The 20,633-nt window shown below is 43.8% G+C and overlaps 1 protein-coding gene across 1 annotated transcript; it reads right to left on the minus strand.

The window, feature by feature from the left end:
• Positions 1-1,227: 1,227 nt before the first annotated feature.
• Positions 1,228-19,259, minus strand: LOC116770613 (rho GTPase-activating protein 4-like). The gene is made up of 10 exons (XM_061520982.1): positions 18,607-19,259; positions 7,725-8,284; positions 7,503-7,619; positions 6,885-7,412; positions 5,873-6,800; positions 5,733-5,811; positions 5,625-5,652; positions 3,081-3,121; positions 2,230-2,358; positions 1,228-1,733 (listed from the first exon to the last, which is right to left on the minus strand). Exons 1-10 carry the CDS (start codon positions 18,764-18,766, stop codon positions 1,439-1,441), a joined length of 2,865 nt encoding a protein of 954 aa, XP_061376966.1. The 5' UTR covers positions 18,767-19,259; the 3' UTR covers positions 1,228-1,438.
• Between the last annotated feature and the right edge of the window lie 1,374 nt (positions 19,260-20,633).

The following is a 20,633-nucleotide window of genomic DNA, read 5'->3' on the forward strand; positions in this document are numbered from 1 at the left end:
AGTACAAGGTTAAGTTCAAATCTGATCCGTCGCCACCATTTAAGCACGGCCGCCGTCTTGAAACGACGGGTGCGATGAGTTTTCGCACTGTAAGTATATGGTAAGCTGACCTTTTATATCAAATTATTTGTAGCAAAATAAATTGTCTCATCCCTACTGCATTTTATCGTTTAATGAAAAAAGTGCAAACAAAAATAAATAAAAATTCTGTGTTATAATTAATTTATTAGATACTTACTCTTTCCCTACCACATGTAAAACGGACTCTGGAAACGTGTTTTTTTTTCGTGCTACTTAGTAAGTTAATAACTTGGTGAGTGTTAACTATTACAATTTTCAGTGTTTCGATAAGCATCTTTGAATCTCGCACGTAATGTTCCTTCAAAGCTACCACTGACCTCCTTGTTAGTCAAAGGAATTTCAATGCATCATTATTTCTTAGTGCCTCTGTCAATTTAAAAATTTCAGTCCAACCTGTCCTGGACTCCAGAAGACACTCCGTTTTCATAATGAATCCCCTCCAGACGCCTCCCAAGAACTTACAATGAATATTTATTTGTTACAAAAAATATTATTTAAATGAAAAACTTACAATACTGACGAATTCACAAGTACCAAATAAGGACGCGGCCAGGCGAGAGACCAGCTCGCTGGAGCACCACTCGTGTGACGAATAAATCACTACTTATCATCGACCAACAAAGAGCTCAAAACGTGCTGGAACTTCAGTGTGGGGTCGATGCTGATAGGTACTTCAATATTCAGAGTGCATACAGATACATTGTAGTATAACCTTATAATGTTATATACAACAGATAGAAATATTACATATGTACATGTCCAAGTAAAGGTCAGCGTCTTGCACACATCACACCCACCACACTCCACACTCACCACACTCATCACACTCATCACATACTCCCAGGTATTACTTGATTCGCGACTCGACGACACTTGATTTAAATCACTTAACATTATTGATATGTTTTAGTTCTTGCGGTTTTTGTGTTCTGAGATAAGTTAATTATGTTTAATGCACGCCCACATGACGCTCGCTCACATACGCGTTGACAGAAAATAAAATGAATAGGAAAAAACAGTCCTCCAATGAAATGACGGAGTATAGGACAAACACCATTAAAAACTGTAGATAAATATAGTAAACAGTTCTAGGACGCTGTTGGAGATGGCAGGCGCGTGGAGACGGGGTACAGAGGCAGTGAGAGATTGCAGATAATACTGTTTATTGTAGAGCGGACGTCGTATACAAAAATAATAGTAATAATTATAGTGTGCTCTAGATATAGGTACATGCTAAGATATTACAATACGATACAAAATATTCTCGAATCCGAACGACACGGAGTCGATGGTTGCGGATACATTCAGTCACGATACAAGAGACGGCTCCAGACTATATAAGACCAAGTCTATAAGATCACATCGTAGCACCCGTTTCATCGGTCGCGGTGGCGGAGGCGCCGGGAAGGGGCGCACGGGGAGGCGGCGCTGGGTGCGGGGGATGCGGGGGGTGAGGGACCGGTCGTCTCAGCAGGGCCGGCTTGGCGGCCAGCGCCGGCTTCAGCGACCCTCCGGTTAATGTCAACTCCGCAAACTTGGCGGCCACCCGGAGCGTATTCCTCGCTGGGACGGGACTGCCCCCTGCGCCGGGATACGCACCCTCGTCACCCTCCGTCACCCGCGCCTCGGCCGCACCCTCTGAGCTGGTCTGTCTGAAATGCGAGGCGGCCAGTGTATGAGACGGACGAACCTGTGTGAGGTGTGTGTGTGTGTGTGTGTGTGTGTGTGTGTGTGTGTGTGTGTGTGTGTGTGTGTGTGTGTGTGTGTGTGTGTGTGTGCGTGTGTGTTCGTGGGTGTGTGTGTGCGTGTGTGTGCGTGTGTGTTCGTGTGTGTGCGTGTGCGTGTATGTGCGTGTACGTGCGCGTGTGCGTGTGTGTGAGTGCGAGGTGAGTGTGTGAGTGCGAGGTGAGTGTGTGAGTGCGAGGTGAGTGTGTGAGTGCGAGGTGAGTGTGTGAGTGCGAGGTGAGTGTGTGAGTGCGAGGTGAGTGTGTGAGTGCGAGGTGAGTGTGTGAGTGCGAGGTGAGTGTGTGAGTGCGAGGTGAGTGTGTGAGTGCGAGGTGAGTGTGTGAGTGCGAGGTGAGTGTGTGAGTGCGAGGTGAGTGTGTGAGTGCGAGGTGAGTGTGTGAGTGCGAGGTGAGTGCGAGGTACCTGTGTTGCGGGGCGGGCGTCCTCTTCCTCAGCGTGTCTCTGTTGTGAGCGAACGTGTCTGCGGCGAGTGCGGGGTCGCTTCTGGCGGGGAGGTCCAGCACGAGGTCGGGGGTGCTCTCGGCCAGACGACTGTTAACGTCAAAACCCGACTTTGTAGAACTTCATATAAAAAGATTAGCAGAATGTTGTGCTTTTTCTGCCTTGTTAGTTGTTATATATCTGACGTTTCTTTAAATGAGAGCTTGAGAACATTGCCAAACACAAGGCGAAATCTCATTTTGCGTGACACTATTCACATACTGTTTGATATTGAGTAGGTTCCTCCCTTGCCAATTTTATTTTAACTCATATATACTTTTTACTTTATATAACATGTGAGGCATATTTGTCCAAAAACGGATGTACTTGCAGGAAGATTTCCAAGACAATAATCTTATTCCATAGACCACAGTATCTATCGTACTATCTTTTAATTGTTCATTAAGACTTAATTTTTTTTCCTGCGAAACGGCTACGATCAATCAAAGATAAATAAAATATTGTAATTTCTTGTTTTATTACATTTCAACAGATAACCAAAATCTTTAATTTAATCATAAAAACGTATGTCCTCATTTAAATTGTCTCGAGAAATGTCTGAGTAAAATATTTAGTGCGCCTTAAATCTTCTTTGTTAATATTTAAAATAAAATATTAAGTCTTATCTTTTCAATATATATTTTTTACTACCTTCAACCTTTTACTTTCTAGAGAATAAAATATTATGTCAATAAGAGGAACATTTCTTTTCTATCTGACGTCGTGCTATCGTGGGGGTAATAACATACAATATACATATATCGATATCTGACCTGCAGACTGCTGGTGCCGGCGGCGGCGCGTCACTCGTCACCTGGAGACACAGAGGATGAGGTTTCATCACAGACTCCAGCACCATACACAAATAATGTCACGTTAGAAGCAACCTACACACGCACACACACACACACCCTTCACTAGCGCTGCACTAAATATAATACTATACTGAATATACGCCCATGCGACAGTTACTAAAAAATGAATGATGTAGAGATGAACACTGACAATGTCAGTATAGCTTATTGTGTGAGGAAAAAACTCGTACAGTTCATATTTTTGTACGACAGTTACGATGTTCTAATATTCAAGTTATGTGAAACGGAACCTGGAATACCTCCAACGAAACGACTCAGGGTGTCTTATTTAATATATCATGCGATTGCAGAGTTGTGTGAAGGGCGCTTATATGGCAGACCTTGAGGAACGCGAGAGAATATCTTGAATGTTGTTTTTAGACTTTTTTCAAGATCTAGTTATATTTCGGAAGTTCAACTGCAACCTAAAGCGTAATCAAAACCGACAAATCGATTTCGATTGTCAATAAAGGAGCTACAGGATCGCAGCAGACATGTGAGAAGGATGACGGTGAAGGTTGGCATTCAGTAGACTTGACGGATGACACGAGACGAACCATCGATGGAGATAACGAAGAATGATGGCGAATGAACGGTCAAGGAAAACTGGTCGAGAGAATCATGATCCTCAAGGTCACGAGTTGACAAGCCAAAGTTGGAGTTTGTGTTACATTATTTTATTTCATTGACATGGCCGGGCACGTTGCGAACCATACCAGGAAGACAATGTATTCCGGCCATTGTTAATGGAATCGGCGGACAAAATTGTTGTGACCATTATTGGCCAAATTCACTATCCAAAGTAAACGCTGTACTAGTCTTGGATAAAACATGAAAACCAGCACGATCATTATTGGAAGAAAAGGAAGTTGATTATATGCAGTACTTTCGAACAGTTTAAAAGAAAAGAATAAAGTTGGGAATATGTAGTGTTATATATTATGGGTCCAGAAAACACATTTTTCACAGGTTAATCCACCCACGTTACTGAATTAACGAAGGTTATTGAACGAGAAACAGGAAACGCTCCGTGTGTGGTTATTGACGCTGGTACTGAACATGCCGGAATGAGGAAATATATTGTTAGAGAGCGAGTAAATGAACTGCTGTGAGAGTCAAACCATCTCAAATGTTAAGATGCGTGTATATCGCTACATTTTCAGTCACTGCTAATACACGTTTTAGTTAAAATAGAAATATTCTCCTCTCTAATGTTGAAAATAAGAAATATAAAAAATCTCCTAAATAAGTGGAGTGACAACAAGCTCCCAGCGATGATTCCATCGACACGGGCCTTCAATAAAACTATAGCGTCGATCACCTACCGATCTCTCCTAGACGAACAAAGATCCGCTCAGTCTCATTTGAGAAGCTAAACTTAATCGAGATGTGTGGGAGTCGGGTAAATTAGTACGGACTGCCGCTACCCACAACGATATCCGTCTACCGCAGACGAGTGAACAGAAATATACGTCCCTAATGGGAAACGGAACGGTGTCTCGCCAACTTTTTTGCACGTATTCCTTGACGGGTATTAAGGCTGTCATGGTTATGTTCTTACTCCACACGACCCCCCCCCCTCCCCCTCGAATCGTTCACTGCTTTTATTCTTGATAATTAAATCCTTTATTACATACTCTGTATAAAAAATATGCTAGTTTTGTACCCCATGATCATGTGACAACTGCATAAATGATATATGTAGATATAATATTTATATACATAGTCACGAGGCCCACCACCCACCACCCACCATTCATCAACCACCACCCAGCACTGAACCTCCTCGCGCGTGCTCCGAGGAACTCCAGCTCTCCGCGACCCGAACTCCTCAAGCTTCATGCGCACGTTAAATCAAACCAAAAAGCGATGCTCAACATTTTATTTAATACTTTTTCGTCAAACAAAATAAAGCCTCTTTAATTTTCACAATAATAGAAAAAATATATAAAATTAGAAATGGCACAATAGTATAGATAATATATTATTATAATATGAATTACAACAAAAACAACTAAAAGCAATCATTACACACTAACAGAAATAATCATGCACTGCTGACTGCGGACACAACCGTCGCTACACGGACAGTAAACAATAAGGTCTAAGGTCATCAGCTCGCTAGGACTACTGTAAAGCACAAAAAGGCACTCGTGGCATCCCACACTGTGCGAACGTTGATATGGCACATGTGAGACTAGACACAAATATGTAGATGTCGACTGTGCACATGTGTTGCGTCACCTTGCTGGTGCGTCTCTCCCCCTCCGTGTCTCTGTGTGTCTCCCTCTCTGTCTGTCTCCCCCCCTCCGTGTGTGTTTGTCTTAAAGTTAACTGCGAGTAAATCGTGTATAATCTTTCTAACTCCTGTGGGTAAGTCAGTGTCATGGTGTGTAATGTGTGTTGTGCGTCATGTGTGCTGTGAGTGTGGCCGGGGGCCGGTCAGCTGCAGAGCGGAAGTACCTGCGGGCGGCGCTCGTCGCTGGACGACCTGCGACAACGAGGGACTCAGTGAGAGAACTGACGCGAGTTACATAACGATCGTGACGTCACACCAGGGACCGAGCGTACCTGTGGGCGGCGGGCCTGCTCCACGCGGCGGCTGCCTCGCCCTCGCCAGCGACGCCGTCTATGGAGAGAGACACGGTAACTTTAGGACACGTCTCCCGAAAGTCCTCGGTATGAAGAGTCGTAGGAGCGAGGTTGGTTACCGTCATCGTCGTCGTCGTCGTCGTCGCCGTACAGCGACAGGTCTCGTCCGTCGTCGTCGTCATCGTCGGGCCCCGCGGTCCCGGCGGCCTCGGAGGGTCTCTCGTCTGCGGCGTCTTCGGCCGGCTCGTCCGTCGTGTCGGCTTCATCGGCGGCGTCGACGGCGTCGGAAGGCTCGAGACGGCGGTAGAGCGCGTGCGGGGCGACGTCCTGCGGGAACACTTCCTCGTGGTGGAGGATCGCTCTCTTGACGAGCTCGTTGACGAGATTCTGCGCGGCGACCTGGGCGCCGCCCTCGCCCCAGGCGGCCAGTAGGGTCGGCCCGAGACAGATGGCGAGGTTCCACGCGTCCATCATGTTACGGTCGGAGTGATCCGCGAGGTGCGCCAGGAAAGCGAACAAGTACCGCAGCACCAGCAGCGACGGCAGAGGCAGCGAGCCCAGCGTGTCCCGCAGACGACGCACGAAGGCGGCGTCGTCCGGCAGAGCGGCCACCCGCAGCAGGCGCTCCTGGAGCTGGGGAGGCAGCAGCGGTGGTCGTAGCTCGCGTAGGTACAGCTTGAGCAGACCGCACACGGAGTTGATGTCGGAGGCGTCCCTGACCCCGGCCAACGGATCCTCGCCGCGCTCGAAGGCCGCCCGGAGCGACTGCATCTCTACCTGCGACCCGGACACGCGGAACACGCCCTGGTGCTCCAGACCGTAGGCGGCGATGACCCGCACGCAGGACGTTAGCACGGCCGGCAGCCTTTCGTCCAGCGGAGCGGCGAAGTACCCGCGGCGGCGGGCGGCCGAGCGGCGCGGGGGCGAAGGCGGGGAGCGGGGGGCGGGCGGAGGAGCCGCGCCGCCCAGCAGCCGCTCCCGGGCAGCCGCCGCTCGCGCCTCAAGTCGCGCCAGCCGCCCCGCACAAGACACGTATGACCGGAATTTCTGAATAACGACAAAATTGAAGCTCGTAAACTCTTCGTTCCCTTTAGAACGCAATAGATGGAGGAGGACCAAATGCAGACAAACCGCCAAGTAGTAGTCTTCCTGGTCCCGGCGCGGCGTGTCGTCATCGACGGCGGGCGGCGCGGCGGGCACGGCGCCGGGGCCGAACAGTGCGTCGACCCGCCAGGCCTCCTCGGGTCCTTCCATCTGCCTCACCAATTCAGCCTCTGCAGCGTCCAAAGTCTTGGCGGCCTCGCGACACTCAGCGCGGAGCGTGCGGGCTCCGGCCTCGAGCTGAGCGAGCCTCGCCCTAAGTTCCCTGGCGGCGGCGTCGGCCGCGTCTGCATCGTCGGCGGCGCCGCCCAGCAGCTCCCTCATGTTCCGGTCCTGGACGGCGGGAGGGTCCCCCGCATAGGGCAGGGGCCGCGGGGGAGCGAAGGCGGTCGGATGTGCGGCCACGAACCGTTGGCGGTCGGCGAGTGCGTCCAGAGCGTCCGCAGCGGCGAGCAGGGCGCCGGCGGCGGACGCGGCGGAGGCGGCCCGAGCGCTCTCGGCCGCACCGGCCGTGCGAGTGGCTCGCCCGACCACCGCCTCGAACCCTACCTCCGTGCACTGGAAAAGATAAATTCAGATCATCCACTCGATGTGACCGCGGACTCGCGTTCGGTCGGAAGACCTGAGTCCGTCCTTCGATAAACTCACCAGCATGATGTCAGCGATGTCATCGAGGTAGTATCTTTGAAGCGTGGCGTTGGCCGCCTCCAGACTCAACACGTAATCGGCTCGGGCACGCAGCGCCTTCGCTCTAGCTCGCTGTGTCTAGTGCGTCGCTGAAACCGACGTATATCGCTGATTAACTGAAGTCCGACCCTAAGAGATACAGTTTTGTTGTTGTAACCCATCGTAAGTAGTGTGCGGAGTCACCTTGTCCAGCTCCTTGTCGACGGCCTTGATCTTCTTGTGTCGGGGCGGTTCGGCGGCCAGCAGCGCGTCGCGTGCGGCGTGCGCGTGTCTCAGCTTGAGTGCGGCGGCGCGCCAGTCGGCGGCGGCGGCTGCGTGCGCCTTCCCACCGGCGGCGGCTTCGGCCAAGGCGGCGCCGACCTCCTCATGTCTCTCGGCGACCACGTCTCGACACTTGCGATGCAGTCGCAGCACGTCGTCGGCCGCCCGCTGCAGTCTCGCGGCCAGAGGTCCGGCGTACAGTTCGGCCAGGGCGGCGTGATCCCTGGACAGAGCGCGCGTGTTCTCGAGGGCGGCTTGCCAGCAGGCGTAGGCGCCGGTCATCGGCCACTGGTCGCGCTTATGTCTCTGGTCCTTGTGCCTCTGGGCGGCGGCGCGGGCCAGCTTGTCGAGAGCGCGCGCATGTTCCTGCTCGAGATCCGCCCGCCGCTTGCAGTAGTCGTGCAGTTCGGCCGCGACCCCCGCCGCCGCCTCCGCCCGCGCCTCCAACACGCGCGTCTGCTCCGCGAGCTGAAGACGAATATCTGCGATTCGAAAACACACGCGAGCTCATGTTACTCAATCACTTTGATTAACCAGTCGTTCTTTTGAACATTTTTTCTAGGCATTCGTTTTGAATTGGAAATCTGTATCATTCATATGACTGTTTATTGTGTTTTTGTATTTTTTTCGCGTCAGTGCAGGTATTTTTAATATTAAAAATGAGTGGGGACGGGGTGATAAAGAACACTTTTGGCTTAATGAACATAAAATTTATTTTTTTGTGAAATGTTAGTGTATGTCAGTTGCTAAGGATATGTACAATGAAACCTTCCCTGTTTGTGACGGATATGTGTAGATCTGGCCGTGAACAGGGTTCGTCCGAATAATAATCAAAGCAGTAAAGGAAAGGAAACCAAAAAGCCCTGGCCGAAAGCAAAAGCTCTGGAGTCGAAGATAACGCCTAGTGCCGTGCTACATATTTTAACAGATGACTAAAAACTTGCAGCCTATAGGAGACGCAGGAGTCATTTAAAAATAATAAGACAGCAGTCATTTAAAAATAATAAGACGGTAAAATAAAAACAACTACTTAAGAGATAAGCAAAGAAGATCCAAAAAAAATAACAAAATTTACATTTCACAAAAATTTTACTTAAGAGCAATATTTTAACGATCAAAATGACTCTCAATACGCTGATAGCTTTAAAGAAGCTTTCTAATTAGTCAACCGAGTACACGTTGTGTATAGTCCGATGTCAGTTATTGTTGGCGGGGTGTCAGCTGGGAAGGACTGAGTCATATATATTTGATAAAATCAAAACGTCGACAAAAGCTCATTAAGATACTCAATAATCAAGAACGGTTCTTTCAGTAAAACTAGTTGCCGGGCGTCTTGGGGCTGCCTTCAACCGATTTTGCTTAGAAGCGAAAGATTCCATGTTCATCAGAGCTGAAGAGTGGCCGTCAGCTTTCCTGATCTTAATTCATGGAATTAATATTTATGGTCTTATAAGAGACTGTGCCTCGCTATAAACGCTATAATAATTTGGTCCCTAAAATGACTGATGCGATTGGCGATGAAGAATTTTCCTATGAAAATAGTGCGGGCTACTATATATAGATGGCCTTGACGTTCAAATGACCGTATAGGAGCAAATGGACATCACTTCAGATAACCTTTATATATTTTCCATGGTTTTATATTAATTCATTAAACAAACACTCTGTAATAGAAATAAATATTAGGTACAATAGAAATATGGTGTTTTTCTTCTGCAATAATATTAATGGCGAGACGAAGGATGTAGTTCTATATCGCACCGGACCGTCCCTCACCCTCGTGATAAACTGTACGATGGTCTCTCGCCGCCCGATACAAATGTTCCTAACGTCCGTTATTTCTGACAACAGTCAGAGTTAGAGCGAGTAAAGACATTATATTTCGCGACTTGATCTAAAAACTTTTAATTTCAATATGTTGTGGTCATGTCCAGCTTCCCAGACACCGGTAACATATTCTACCGTACTACGTTTCATTGCTTGTATGTTATATTTCCTGTTATTTACAATATATTATCATAACTTAAACGACTCGAATCCTCCGTGTATTTGTTATTCTAAAAATTAAACCATCAAGTTATAGAATTGTATGTATTGTTAAGTTTTAGGCGGATGTTCATTACTAATATAATAACGTGAAACAGTGTTGGAGGGACGAAACACACATACACTAAATAAAGAATTATAGAGAGTAAGAATGACATGATATCTTGAAAGAGAAGACGGTACAGAACAGTCAGAAATGTATCATAACGGGTTACTTTATTTACATTATCAATTCATGATTCGCGCGAAGAATACGTCCCGGCTCCAACCACGGCCACTCGCGCACTTCGTTTCTAGAACGAACCGACTTGGGTTGTTGAAACAAATAAATAAACCGGAAATATCACGAGTAATAAAGGTCCGGGCGAGCTACCGACGCCCCGCCCGCGGACTGGCCACTTCATATAATGGCTAAAATGACTTATTTCCTGACAACACCAAAACAAAACACAGAATCATGTCGCGAGGAAAGACGTCACAAACAACACGGACTGCCCGACAAGCCGTGGGGGAAACGTCGATGGTTTCGTTAGCAAAGCTCTGCCGTAACGATCAGAACCCCCACTCAATCTGAATCTATTAACCGTTCAGTTCACTGAAACTACACACACTATTTAACTCCTGATGTAACTGTAATGTAAGGCGATCGTGACCGCGGCTTTCCCCTACGTCCATGATGGTGTAACTAATCGCTGGCCGCGGTAGGTGCGTGCGGTTTGTGTGTGTCTCGTACCAGGGTATCCATGAGCGAGGTCGGGCGGCCCCCAGTCGTGCCTCGGCTGCACTATGCAGTGGAACATGAGGGCGCGCGGCCGCTGGTCGACTGTTCCCTGGCGCCGCGCAGCCTCCGCCGCCCCCCGGCCTCTCGCCCCCTGCCCCCTCCCCCGCCCCTCTCACACCCTCAACCCTGCGAGTGTCCTCTCGTAATCCTTAAGTATCGTGCCCCATACATAACGGCAAAAATTTCCGACCCCGAGTCGAACGTCACGAGACTTTTAACTTACAAGTCTGTATGTCGTCTCAGCCTCACTGAACACATTATTTTTCATTCATAAATACTTACAAGGGTGAACATTTTTGATTGCTATTTGAGTAACATCACTTTGCTTAGACTGGCCTGTCAGCGTGTATTACTGCCATCTGTTCATCTTACAACACCTGCGGAGGTCGTCTGGTGAAATACATAACAACGAGACTCCGGTCCTAGAAGACGTCGTCATCTTACTGATTAGGAGTTCAAAGTCATATGATGCCTCAACGTTAGTCCTCACCGAGAATAATCTCCAAAATAATAATAAGATCGTATATTGTAATTTCGGTTATGGAGCTGATGCAACGGGTGAGGGACGGGACGGAACGGGGGAGGGGGGGAGATGCAATCGACTGTTCGACCGAGCGCTGAGGGTCGGGAAGCTGCGGGAAGCGCGGGGAAGGGGGGCTTGCATCCGAGCGCCGCAGCCGGTTTGGGGTGACGTCTGACGCTCTCATTAGGATATTTTTCTTAGAGCTTTCACAGTCTTCACAGTCTAGTGTCGACGACTATAATATGTAAATAACAGGCTAGAAATAAACATCGACTTCACAGATAGCCATTTAAGTTTAGTAATGTTTATATCGATGACCGTATGTTAAAGTTCGTCGCCCGAGTCCTTTTTTAATTTTATAACTAAATCAATGTAATGCGTTCCCATCTCCTATCCCCCCACCGTCGGCTCACACACACAAACACTATTAATGTGAACGACATGTATGAGGAAAATTATTTTGATATTATTGAACCCTCTTATCACTTTAAATGCAAATAAAAGTGAACCCCGATCCTACGTTGTAATAATTTCCTTAACTCCAGCTCCATGCAGAGCCGGATCTCTTCCCTTTCGTCCTCGCTTGTGGTCACTCTTAGAAGTGTTTACTTTGGATTAGCTTAGTGCGTGATGTGGACTTGTGGACGTGTAACACATACATGAAACAATATTCACGAGTCCAACTTGATGATTTTCCTTCTTTATTATTATTTACATTTGCATATCAAACAGGTTGAATAAAATATGAACAGGTCTTTCACAGTCAGCGGCCCGTCTTCTTCAGTATGTTCCAGCCACTCCGTGTATACATGTGAGTACTTCAACGTCTCCGTCAGCCGACTCTGTGTTATCGGATCGCTGTTATCCGCTCACACAGTTCCCTGACCTGACAAGAGAGCTGCTACAAGAACATTTAAGTTTTAATAACTTTAACTCTCCCAACTGAGAGAAGGGTCGTGTGAGCGTGAGTGTGGGTAGCTTTATTATTAACCTAAGACGTCGTAACTTGACGGTCGACGCATCTCTGGAAACACATCATCATCTCATCGCATCAGTTATAAGTTTGCCCTCTCAAAATATTCGTTAAAAAATAAATACCACTATTAAATTAATTATTGATGTTCTCTCTATAATTTCCCGAGTCCGGAGCGACATCGGACAGATCATGATAGACAGTGACGTGTAGATCGCACGTAATGTAACGTATTCCAGCGATTTGTTATAAATAAAGAGAATGATTCATCACACAAACAGAGTGGGAATGGCCGAAATATATTTACATTACGATACACGTCCATGTTAAAAATATAAGAGTTCAGCTCAGCTCCACGACCGGCGAGGACGAGAGGGAACATCTCCTTGAATATTAACATTCATGAGCGACGAAGCCTTCCATATCTATTTTGGGATCCAGTCAGCGTTAACGACGACTTGCAAATACATGTTTTTCGCTCCACGTCATGGGCGGAACAGATACAGAACAGTTACAGTAGAGAACACAAGTCTCTACGGAGTGAGAGGTGGCCCCCTCATCGCGTGGCGTCCTCTCGTCACAGAGCAGGCGATCGTCCTCGACCACGAACATAAATACATTAAGTATACGAGTATATGTATTTATTAAGAACGTCTCTTCGACACCGGACTCCTGGTCCTTATTATAACAGGATACTTATGAAGAAGTCAAAATTATTTGTGATATAACACAAACATACACAGGGCAGTGTCTAGACACTGGGCCCTCGACCTACCGACGACAATACTTTACTATCGGAGAACCTACTACGAGACGAGTTTTGACGGCCGTCACGAAATATTGTATATTGAACACTCACACACAATTGAACCACGGACATGAAACTAGACTGTAGCGAGTTTTTAAAATTTTAATGATTTCAACAAAATAAGTATCGTCATTAGAAGCTATCACTATTTTTTAAAATTTAAGCGATAACTTTGTGTTTCTCAAAACCCACAAAGTGTTTTCAAAATGACTTTAACTACTACTACTACTACAGAGAAATTCATTCCCAGTACGAAGTTCTTCATTCAAGTATCTACTGATAAACTTTGTTTATCACTATTCCGACTCCTTACTTTTTTGGTCACTTTCTATTTCAAAGCAGGTCCAACATGTCCGGTGCCCGTGTGTGACTCATACTAAACAGCCCCGCCGACTCCGATAGAACCCGCCAGAAGGTGGATTTCCTTTTTATATCAACGTTAACACAGGTCCTTCTTATATCGGTCGTTTTAATTTTCCCAGCACACACACTATAAGAAACAGTAATCATCATATACATACTCTTTAAATATCATCAAAGTTCAAATGATTATAACGTTGATGGACGGAGTGGTCCGGGTGATGCAGGACGGTGCGGTGTGGTGGTGATTATGAAGCCTATATAATATATTTAGTTTGATTGTTTCATGTATTCATATCGACGGGCTGACATTACGTGTCGCGGCAGAGAAGTTATAAGTTAAGTTTATATTTGATATATTGACAAGTAACCGCTATTAGTTTTCGTTTCCATGTTGAAGTTGTTTTCATCAGATCACAAAGCTGTCTTTTCGTTTTATGAATATTAAAGCAGTCCTTTGACTGTTTTAATCGTGTCGTTATAAACTCCAGATGTTTTGTTTCCACTACCGCATGTAACTTTTTATACAACATACACATACATATACATCAGGTCTCGCTTCTCAGTAGTGACAGCAACTACAATACACGACGTTAAGGACTCGTGAGAGATCTCACTTATTGAATACAAAGCATATGCTCGGCGTGTCTGGAGTCCGGAGTTTTCCGGAAAGGTTTACTTCTTACAACTTTTTATATCAGTCATTTAATGATTGTAGTATTATCATTGGCTTTTTATCAAACGACACGTCAAAAATAAAAGCACAAATTACGAAGAGCTTCGCGAAAACTTTATGTCGAATACAAAATTTAGGAAACATAGTCTCCTCTCCTGTGACTGTGACACGTGTGTGTCAGGTCTATCAATCCATACATATTATAAAACATAGTCCCTCGCTGCGTCTGTCTGTCTGTCTGTTCGCGATAAACGGAAAAACACTGCACCGACTAGCAAACAGTTATCACCACTCGATAGCGTGATTCTCGAGGAAGGTTTTAGTATATAATTTGTTAAGTTTTTGTATTTACTTGTGTGGTTATTAACGATATTTGTTGAAGATGTCAGGAAAACATGAGCCGTCTGAGAGCTTTTAACGAAAACGCTGCCAAAAGTCTTTGAGATATAACAAAATAATATATGTTCGATTTGTTTATTTTATACAGGTCTACAGAAAAGTCCGCGGTGGCATATGTCTATACCTTAAGGATAACATACTATATCCATTTTACAACTTTTAAAAATTGGCATTCCTAGAGCGTTTATTGGAAAGCTATTTACATAAATACTGTACAAGGTCTTATCATAAGAATTTACTTTGTTTTCAAACCTACATCAGCATCTGTAAATTACTTTTTCAATCATTTAAATCGGACGTACCATTTGAAAGTTATCATAATATAAGTTTAATCATTCTCAAATTTAAATAGGCTATTTTATATTTTTGTAAAGACCCCGTGCGAAGCCGGGGCTGGTACCTAGTATGATAATAAAACACTATAAGTCTCAACGCTACGAGTCAATATCAATAGTAACAGCAGACATTAGATGTGTTCGTTATATTTTTCCTTCCCTGTGTATAAACTGAATAACACAACTGCAGGCCCCCACGGCTCACCCGCTCTATTTTATTCCACGGGAGGGGGGCGACAACTTAATTGACAAATCGGCTTGAACGCCATGTCCCGGAAGTGGCAGGCTCCAATCCTGTTCGTGTAGGTATGTTTTTTAGTTTATAATTATAGGAATATTATATTAACATAAAAAAAATAATAAAGCGAGCCAACAAACACACAAACATAACAATGATATTAACGCCGCATCTGGTACTGTTCAGTAGTCTGAAGGTCACATGACCTCTCCTCTCGTCTCGCCACGTCTCCGTCTGTCTGTATCCATCAACTTGTAGACTCGTTGCGTTCGACTGTTAGACTACGTCTCAGGTAGACAACATACAAACAATCCCCATCAGTCTACGGTGGGTGTCGGTAGTCGGTGACGATAGTTAATAACTAACGTAACTCCCGCATCTCGGTTCTCACACATATCAATCGCTATTGAATCGTAACAAGTAAAAAGAGAAAATGTTCAGTTCAGTGAAATCCATGATAACAAAACATCCCTCACTATTATTATCGTCACCACCCGTTATGTTCTGTTCCCACGTATCGACCCTCGTCACCTGCCCCCCCACCGCCTCGCCCGTCTTACATCCTCCCTCTCTTCTTGTATCTTTCATAATATCGGTAGTCAGCCGTCGTACTGTTATAAGTCAACCATTAACAAGAAAAAGTTAAATAAAAACGAGGAGGCTGTTAGAGATCTGTTATTATCCTGTGACATACAATCATTGTTTTATTGCTCGATGAGGTCACACACTCACACCCACACACACACACAGTGACACACACACACACACAGCCAGTTCCACGTCACACGTGTCATGGAGCACGGGCCTCCGAGGATTCGTGTGGAGCACGCTCCGCCCAGTCCCTGGAGTCCCTTCATCGTGAATGTCACTCGACAGTAACGTGTGTGTGGACTGTTTCGAGTCAGTAACACACGTACACAAGGACCGTCCGCGACGCCAGCCTCACTCAGTGACTTTTCTGTGACACTGTAACCGTTCTGGATAAAGACACACGGACCATTAGACTGCTTCCCCCTTGTTGAATGAGTAGTGAGTCTGTGGTTCTCCTAAGCCAACAGTTCTGCGTAGGTGGTGTGTGTTGTCGAAGGTCAGCACACATCACACATCGTTCTATGAATCACGAGCGGCTCCACATCTCATTCAATGCTACAAGTAATACGACACTCCTTCAAATCATTTACTCGATCGTCGTCTGTAATCTGTGTCACATCACAGTCCCCTCCCCGACCACAGGTTACGAAACCATAATTTCATGTTACAGATTACCGGTGTAAAGTTTGACTGACACGTCCCGACTGGACATAGTCTCCTTCGGTAACTGACACAAATATATGTAATGTTTATAAATGTAATGACAACAACGATACTATAAGGACGGACGGTCGGTGTCCGTCGGTCTATTGGTTGACGATATGTTTAAAGTTAATACATCCGTATGTGAGGGAGACATTTTGCTTATTGTTTTATATAAATAAATTCACCCTCGCATTGTTAAAGCCGCGGGTACGGGTGTAAGCCCCTCACCGCGAAGACACACTGCGACCAGGAGCAATTCGCACGCCGTCAACAAACACACAACATGAGTCTTGAGGATCGGTCGGTGTCTGATATGAAAGTATATATAAGTACATATCTTATAATGAGCGCTCGCTCCATTACATAATTTGTTGATGAGCGCACGCGGAGGAAATGCTCTCCACGACGGAAATATTAAATTACAATCAGACGAGCAAACAATAGAATATAGCCAAGACATTTATAATACAAACTAAACGAAACACGACTGAGACTTGACTCGCATTCTTGATGAAGATGTTCGCCGCATACGAACATACGTATACAATATACATACATTAAATAATTATCTGACTCAGACTGAAATAAAGCAAAGTAGATACCGAGGAATAGACCGGCGACCGGCGGGCGGCGGGCGGCGGTAGTGTCTCGGCTCGTGTCGCGTGAGGTTGATGCGGTTTTAAAACTATAACTTCATAGAGTCATTCAACTGTCGCTGCCAAAATAGAATTAAAATATTTTGAGGAACTAACAAAAATAAATGATGCTATTGAAGAGAGGAAGGCGGCTTGTTAACTTCACAATACTAAAAATACACAATACGTTTGATCCGTGGCGGCGCTGAGAACCGAGATAGCGGAATAAACAACACCGGGAACAGAGCGGCGTGAAACATCTGGCTACGGCGGCAAAATAACACAGACTTGGACAAACATGCATTTAAATAGAATTTTATATAATATTGTGAAAACATTCAATACATATTGTCTCTGGCCAGAAACATCTGTTGAGTGTGAGGGCCAGAGCTGATCCAACACTCACACATACCCATACATACTACATACTACATAATGAACACACTGGTAGCCTGAATTGCAATTGCAATTACTAGAAATCAAACTCATTGAAACAACATCTTGAGACAAATTGAAGTAAAGTCTGGTTTATTCACCAATAGAGTGCATGAAAGGAGGTTGAAGGCACTGGGGAGGCTGGGGGTACTACGGGGTTGGGGGGACTTGAGGGATCGAAGTACTGGGAGGGTGACATAAACGACATCCACATGCGGAGCATCCAATGAATGTAAAGCCAAATGACAAAGTCAGTGACATGTTTATAGTGGGTTGTCAATTATCTGTCACACTATTCAAAGCTAGTTATAAATAGACTAGCACATGACCACTCAACAGACACTAAATTATTCACAAGTTGTGTTGGCCGGAAACAGAACTCACTAAGTTATGCTACAATCACATTCATTTACTGGCTGCATGCTTGGTTATCATCAAACACAAAGTGATCATAAATTAGATCTTATATCAATTTTGTTAAAGAAATTACTATTTACATGGGATTGTTCTTTTCTCTAATGTGAAGCGGTAAATTCCACAGGTGATGCGACAGGTTGTTTAACAAAATTCTTTAGTTGTTATTTACCTTCTGATGACAGCCGATACTTTATATAATTTAGTTCCCAGCAATGTTAAGCCTCTTATAAGGTAAACACTAGTTGTTGTATAAAAAGAAACATTACAGAACCACTTTACTCATTACTTTGTTATTAATTAACAAATATCTAATTGATGAATCCTATATTGAGGTGAACTAGCATTGTGACTGTAAGAGGCAAGTTATGTGTCATAAAAGAAGTATATTAAATACCAACACTTCAAATGTTATAATATCAAAAACATCAATGAAAAACGTTTATGTACCTTTTTAAATTAAAGATAAATTAAAATATCAATACGAGAACTCACCATATTTAAGATCTATGAATACTTATGCTCTTATAACATATTTTATAAATTAGAATATTTTTTATTATATGAGTGAAATGAATATGAGTTTTCATGGAAGATGGATGATTTTTATATTTTTATACGCATTAGTTAATGAATAGTCTCCCTAATATAAAAATCAGGCTAGAGTAAGCGTACAAAGCACGCCAGTTGTATTGACAAAGCTTCTAGATGAAGAAAGTTGCCGCTCGGGTCGAGGAATTTTCAATTGTAATCATGCTCATTTAGTTAATTTTATTTTAGATGTAAGCTTTGTTTAAACTTAATAAAGATTTGAACCTTTGCTTAACTTATTTAAGTAAAGTAGTGATAGCTTAACGACAATTTACTATAATCAGTAAAACTCACTGCTAAAAGCCGCTAGTTTCCTCGTTGAGCCGAGCCTCTTCATGGGCGTTCGAGGTTCCAAGTCCCGATCATCAAGCAGAGGCTGCACGGACCCCGCCGGCGCCGGCGCCTCCGGCATCGTCGGCGTGGTGCCGCCGGACGCAGACATTTCACAACTCATTTATACTTTATTGTCTTAACGAGCCTATTCTACCATCACCCCACGGATTATTATTAACTTTAAGTAACTCTTCGTCACTCTCCCATATTTGACCAAATTAAAAGCACCGAAAGGGATTACAAAAAAATAACAGTAGCATCTAACGATGAAATCCGTCCGGTGAAGCCAAAAATAACAACTCGAACATAGTACTTAAATCACTGCATTTGTTTCGACAAAATGTACATTGAATTTAATTATAAATTCCTAAAGAAAGAATGTTAGTATATTGAAAATAACAAATGAACTATTTACAACTACAAATATTTACAACATAAACGAAACAAAAATGATTCGAATCTCATTTGATAAAGCGCACGACCACTCACTAGTCACTAGACAGTCGACTGTTGAACGTCCGTTAAAACTATCGTACAAGTTTCGACTCCCGAATCGTAAGCGCCAAAGTCGCAAACGAAGAACTTGTTTATATAGAAAAAGTACGCTCGTAGTGTAAAAGTATACTGCCAACAAAATGAGGACAATAATGTTACCATATAAAAAAATTTGTTCCTTAAATTATGAAAAATAATTTTTTTATTAAATATATTATCTTATATATTATTATTTAATGACATCGATTTAAATTTCAAAAGATAAAAGAAATGAAAGTGTTTGAGGCAACACAGTCACAGTACATGCAACATTACAAAGTAATTTGTGAATGTTCAATGATTTTGTCAAAAATTTAAAAAGATTTTATGCTTGATGTTAACTATTTTATGTTTTACACTCAGATATAAAGTTGCTAGAATGAACTACTTTCTTTCAATATATTATCTATATGGATTAGCAAGCAAATAGTAATTTGGACTAATCTTCATTTTACAAGGATTTCATAATGAAAAAATATTCAGACCAAGTGTATTTTATTATCATTAAATATATATTTTAATATAGTTACGTACATTGTACGCATTATAATAATGTTATGGGCCGTGAGTTTTAGAGAGATAGTCGTTAGCTTTTATCGGACTCTATCGGTGGTTTTCGTTAAAACATTTCTGGCAGCATTTCTAAAATATTGTGATAACGCTGCTTCTGTTTTATAGTCCCGACACAAAAAGAGAGCTGTTATAAGTTTTACGTCTATGCCTCTCTATATGTGGGTCTGTGTCATCGTGGCTCTCAAGCGGTTCGACTGATATCGACACGGTTTTTCCATTACAAAGCAAGTTTCCTTGCGGCGGTTCTTGTTTGTTTAATATCGGTCTAACAGCTCTTCCAAAAAAAAAACTATTTGGTCGATAATTAGCGCCTCAGGTGTTCCAGTATAATAGTTGAGTGAAAATTCTTGCGATCTTTATGCATTTAAAATATTTTACGTTTTTAAAATTTTATAACATTTTGTTATTGTATAAATATCATTAACATTGTACAAAATTATGAGATCTTATTAACTAATTCAAATACATAAATTATATAACGAGACCATATCAGGGAACCATAAACAAAATAATATTCGGTAGGTAAGGTTGATTTGTAATAAACCATAAAGCTACTTTCAAATATGCTTTTAAAATACATACTCTCATTTTAAGTAGACATACAAAATTACCCTGGTAACAAATGATTTGTAAATGAGAAGTCAGCAGACCGCAGACGGGACCCTCAGGAGAGTTGAATCAGTAGAAAAGTTTGTAACGGAAGGCTTCCAGGCTGTTTGTGACCGTCGATATTAAATTAATTACCCGTATCAAGAAACCACAAAATATTATGATACGAAAAAAAATTAAGTAGAGGAGTAATGACAACCGTCTACTGTTCACTATTCTAAGTATTTTTCAGGACCTTATTGTAACCGAAGAATAAAAGTGACTTCCTTGTG

This window comes from Danaus plexippus, chromosome 7, assembly GCF_018135715.1.
Source record: "Danaus plexippus chromosome 7, MEX_DaPlex, whole genome shotgun sequence".
Lineage (NCBI taxonomy): Eukaryota > Metazoa > Arthropoda > Insecta > Lepidoptera > Nymphalidae > Danaus > Danaus plexippus.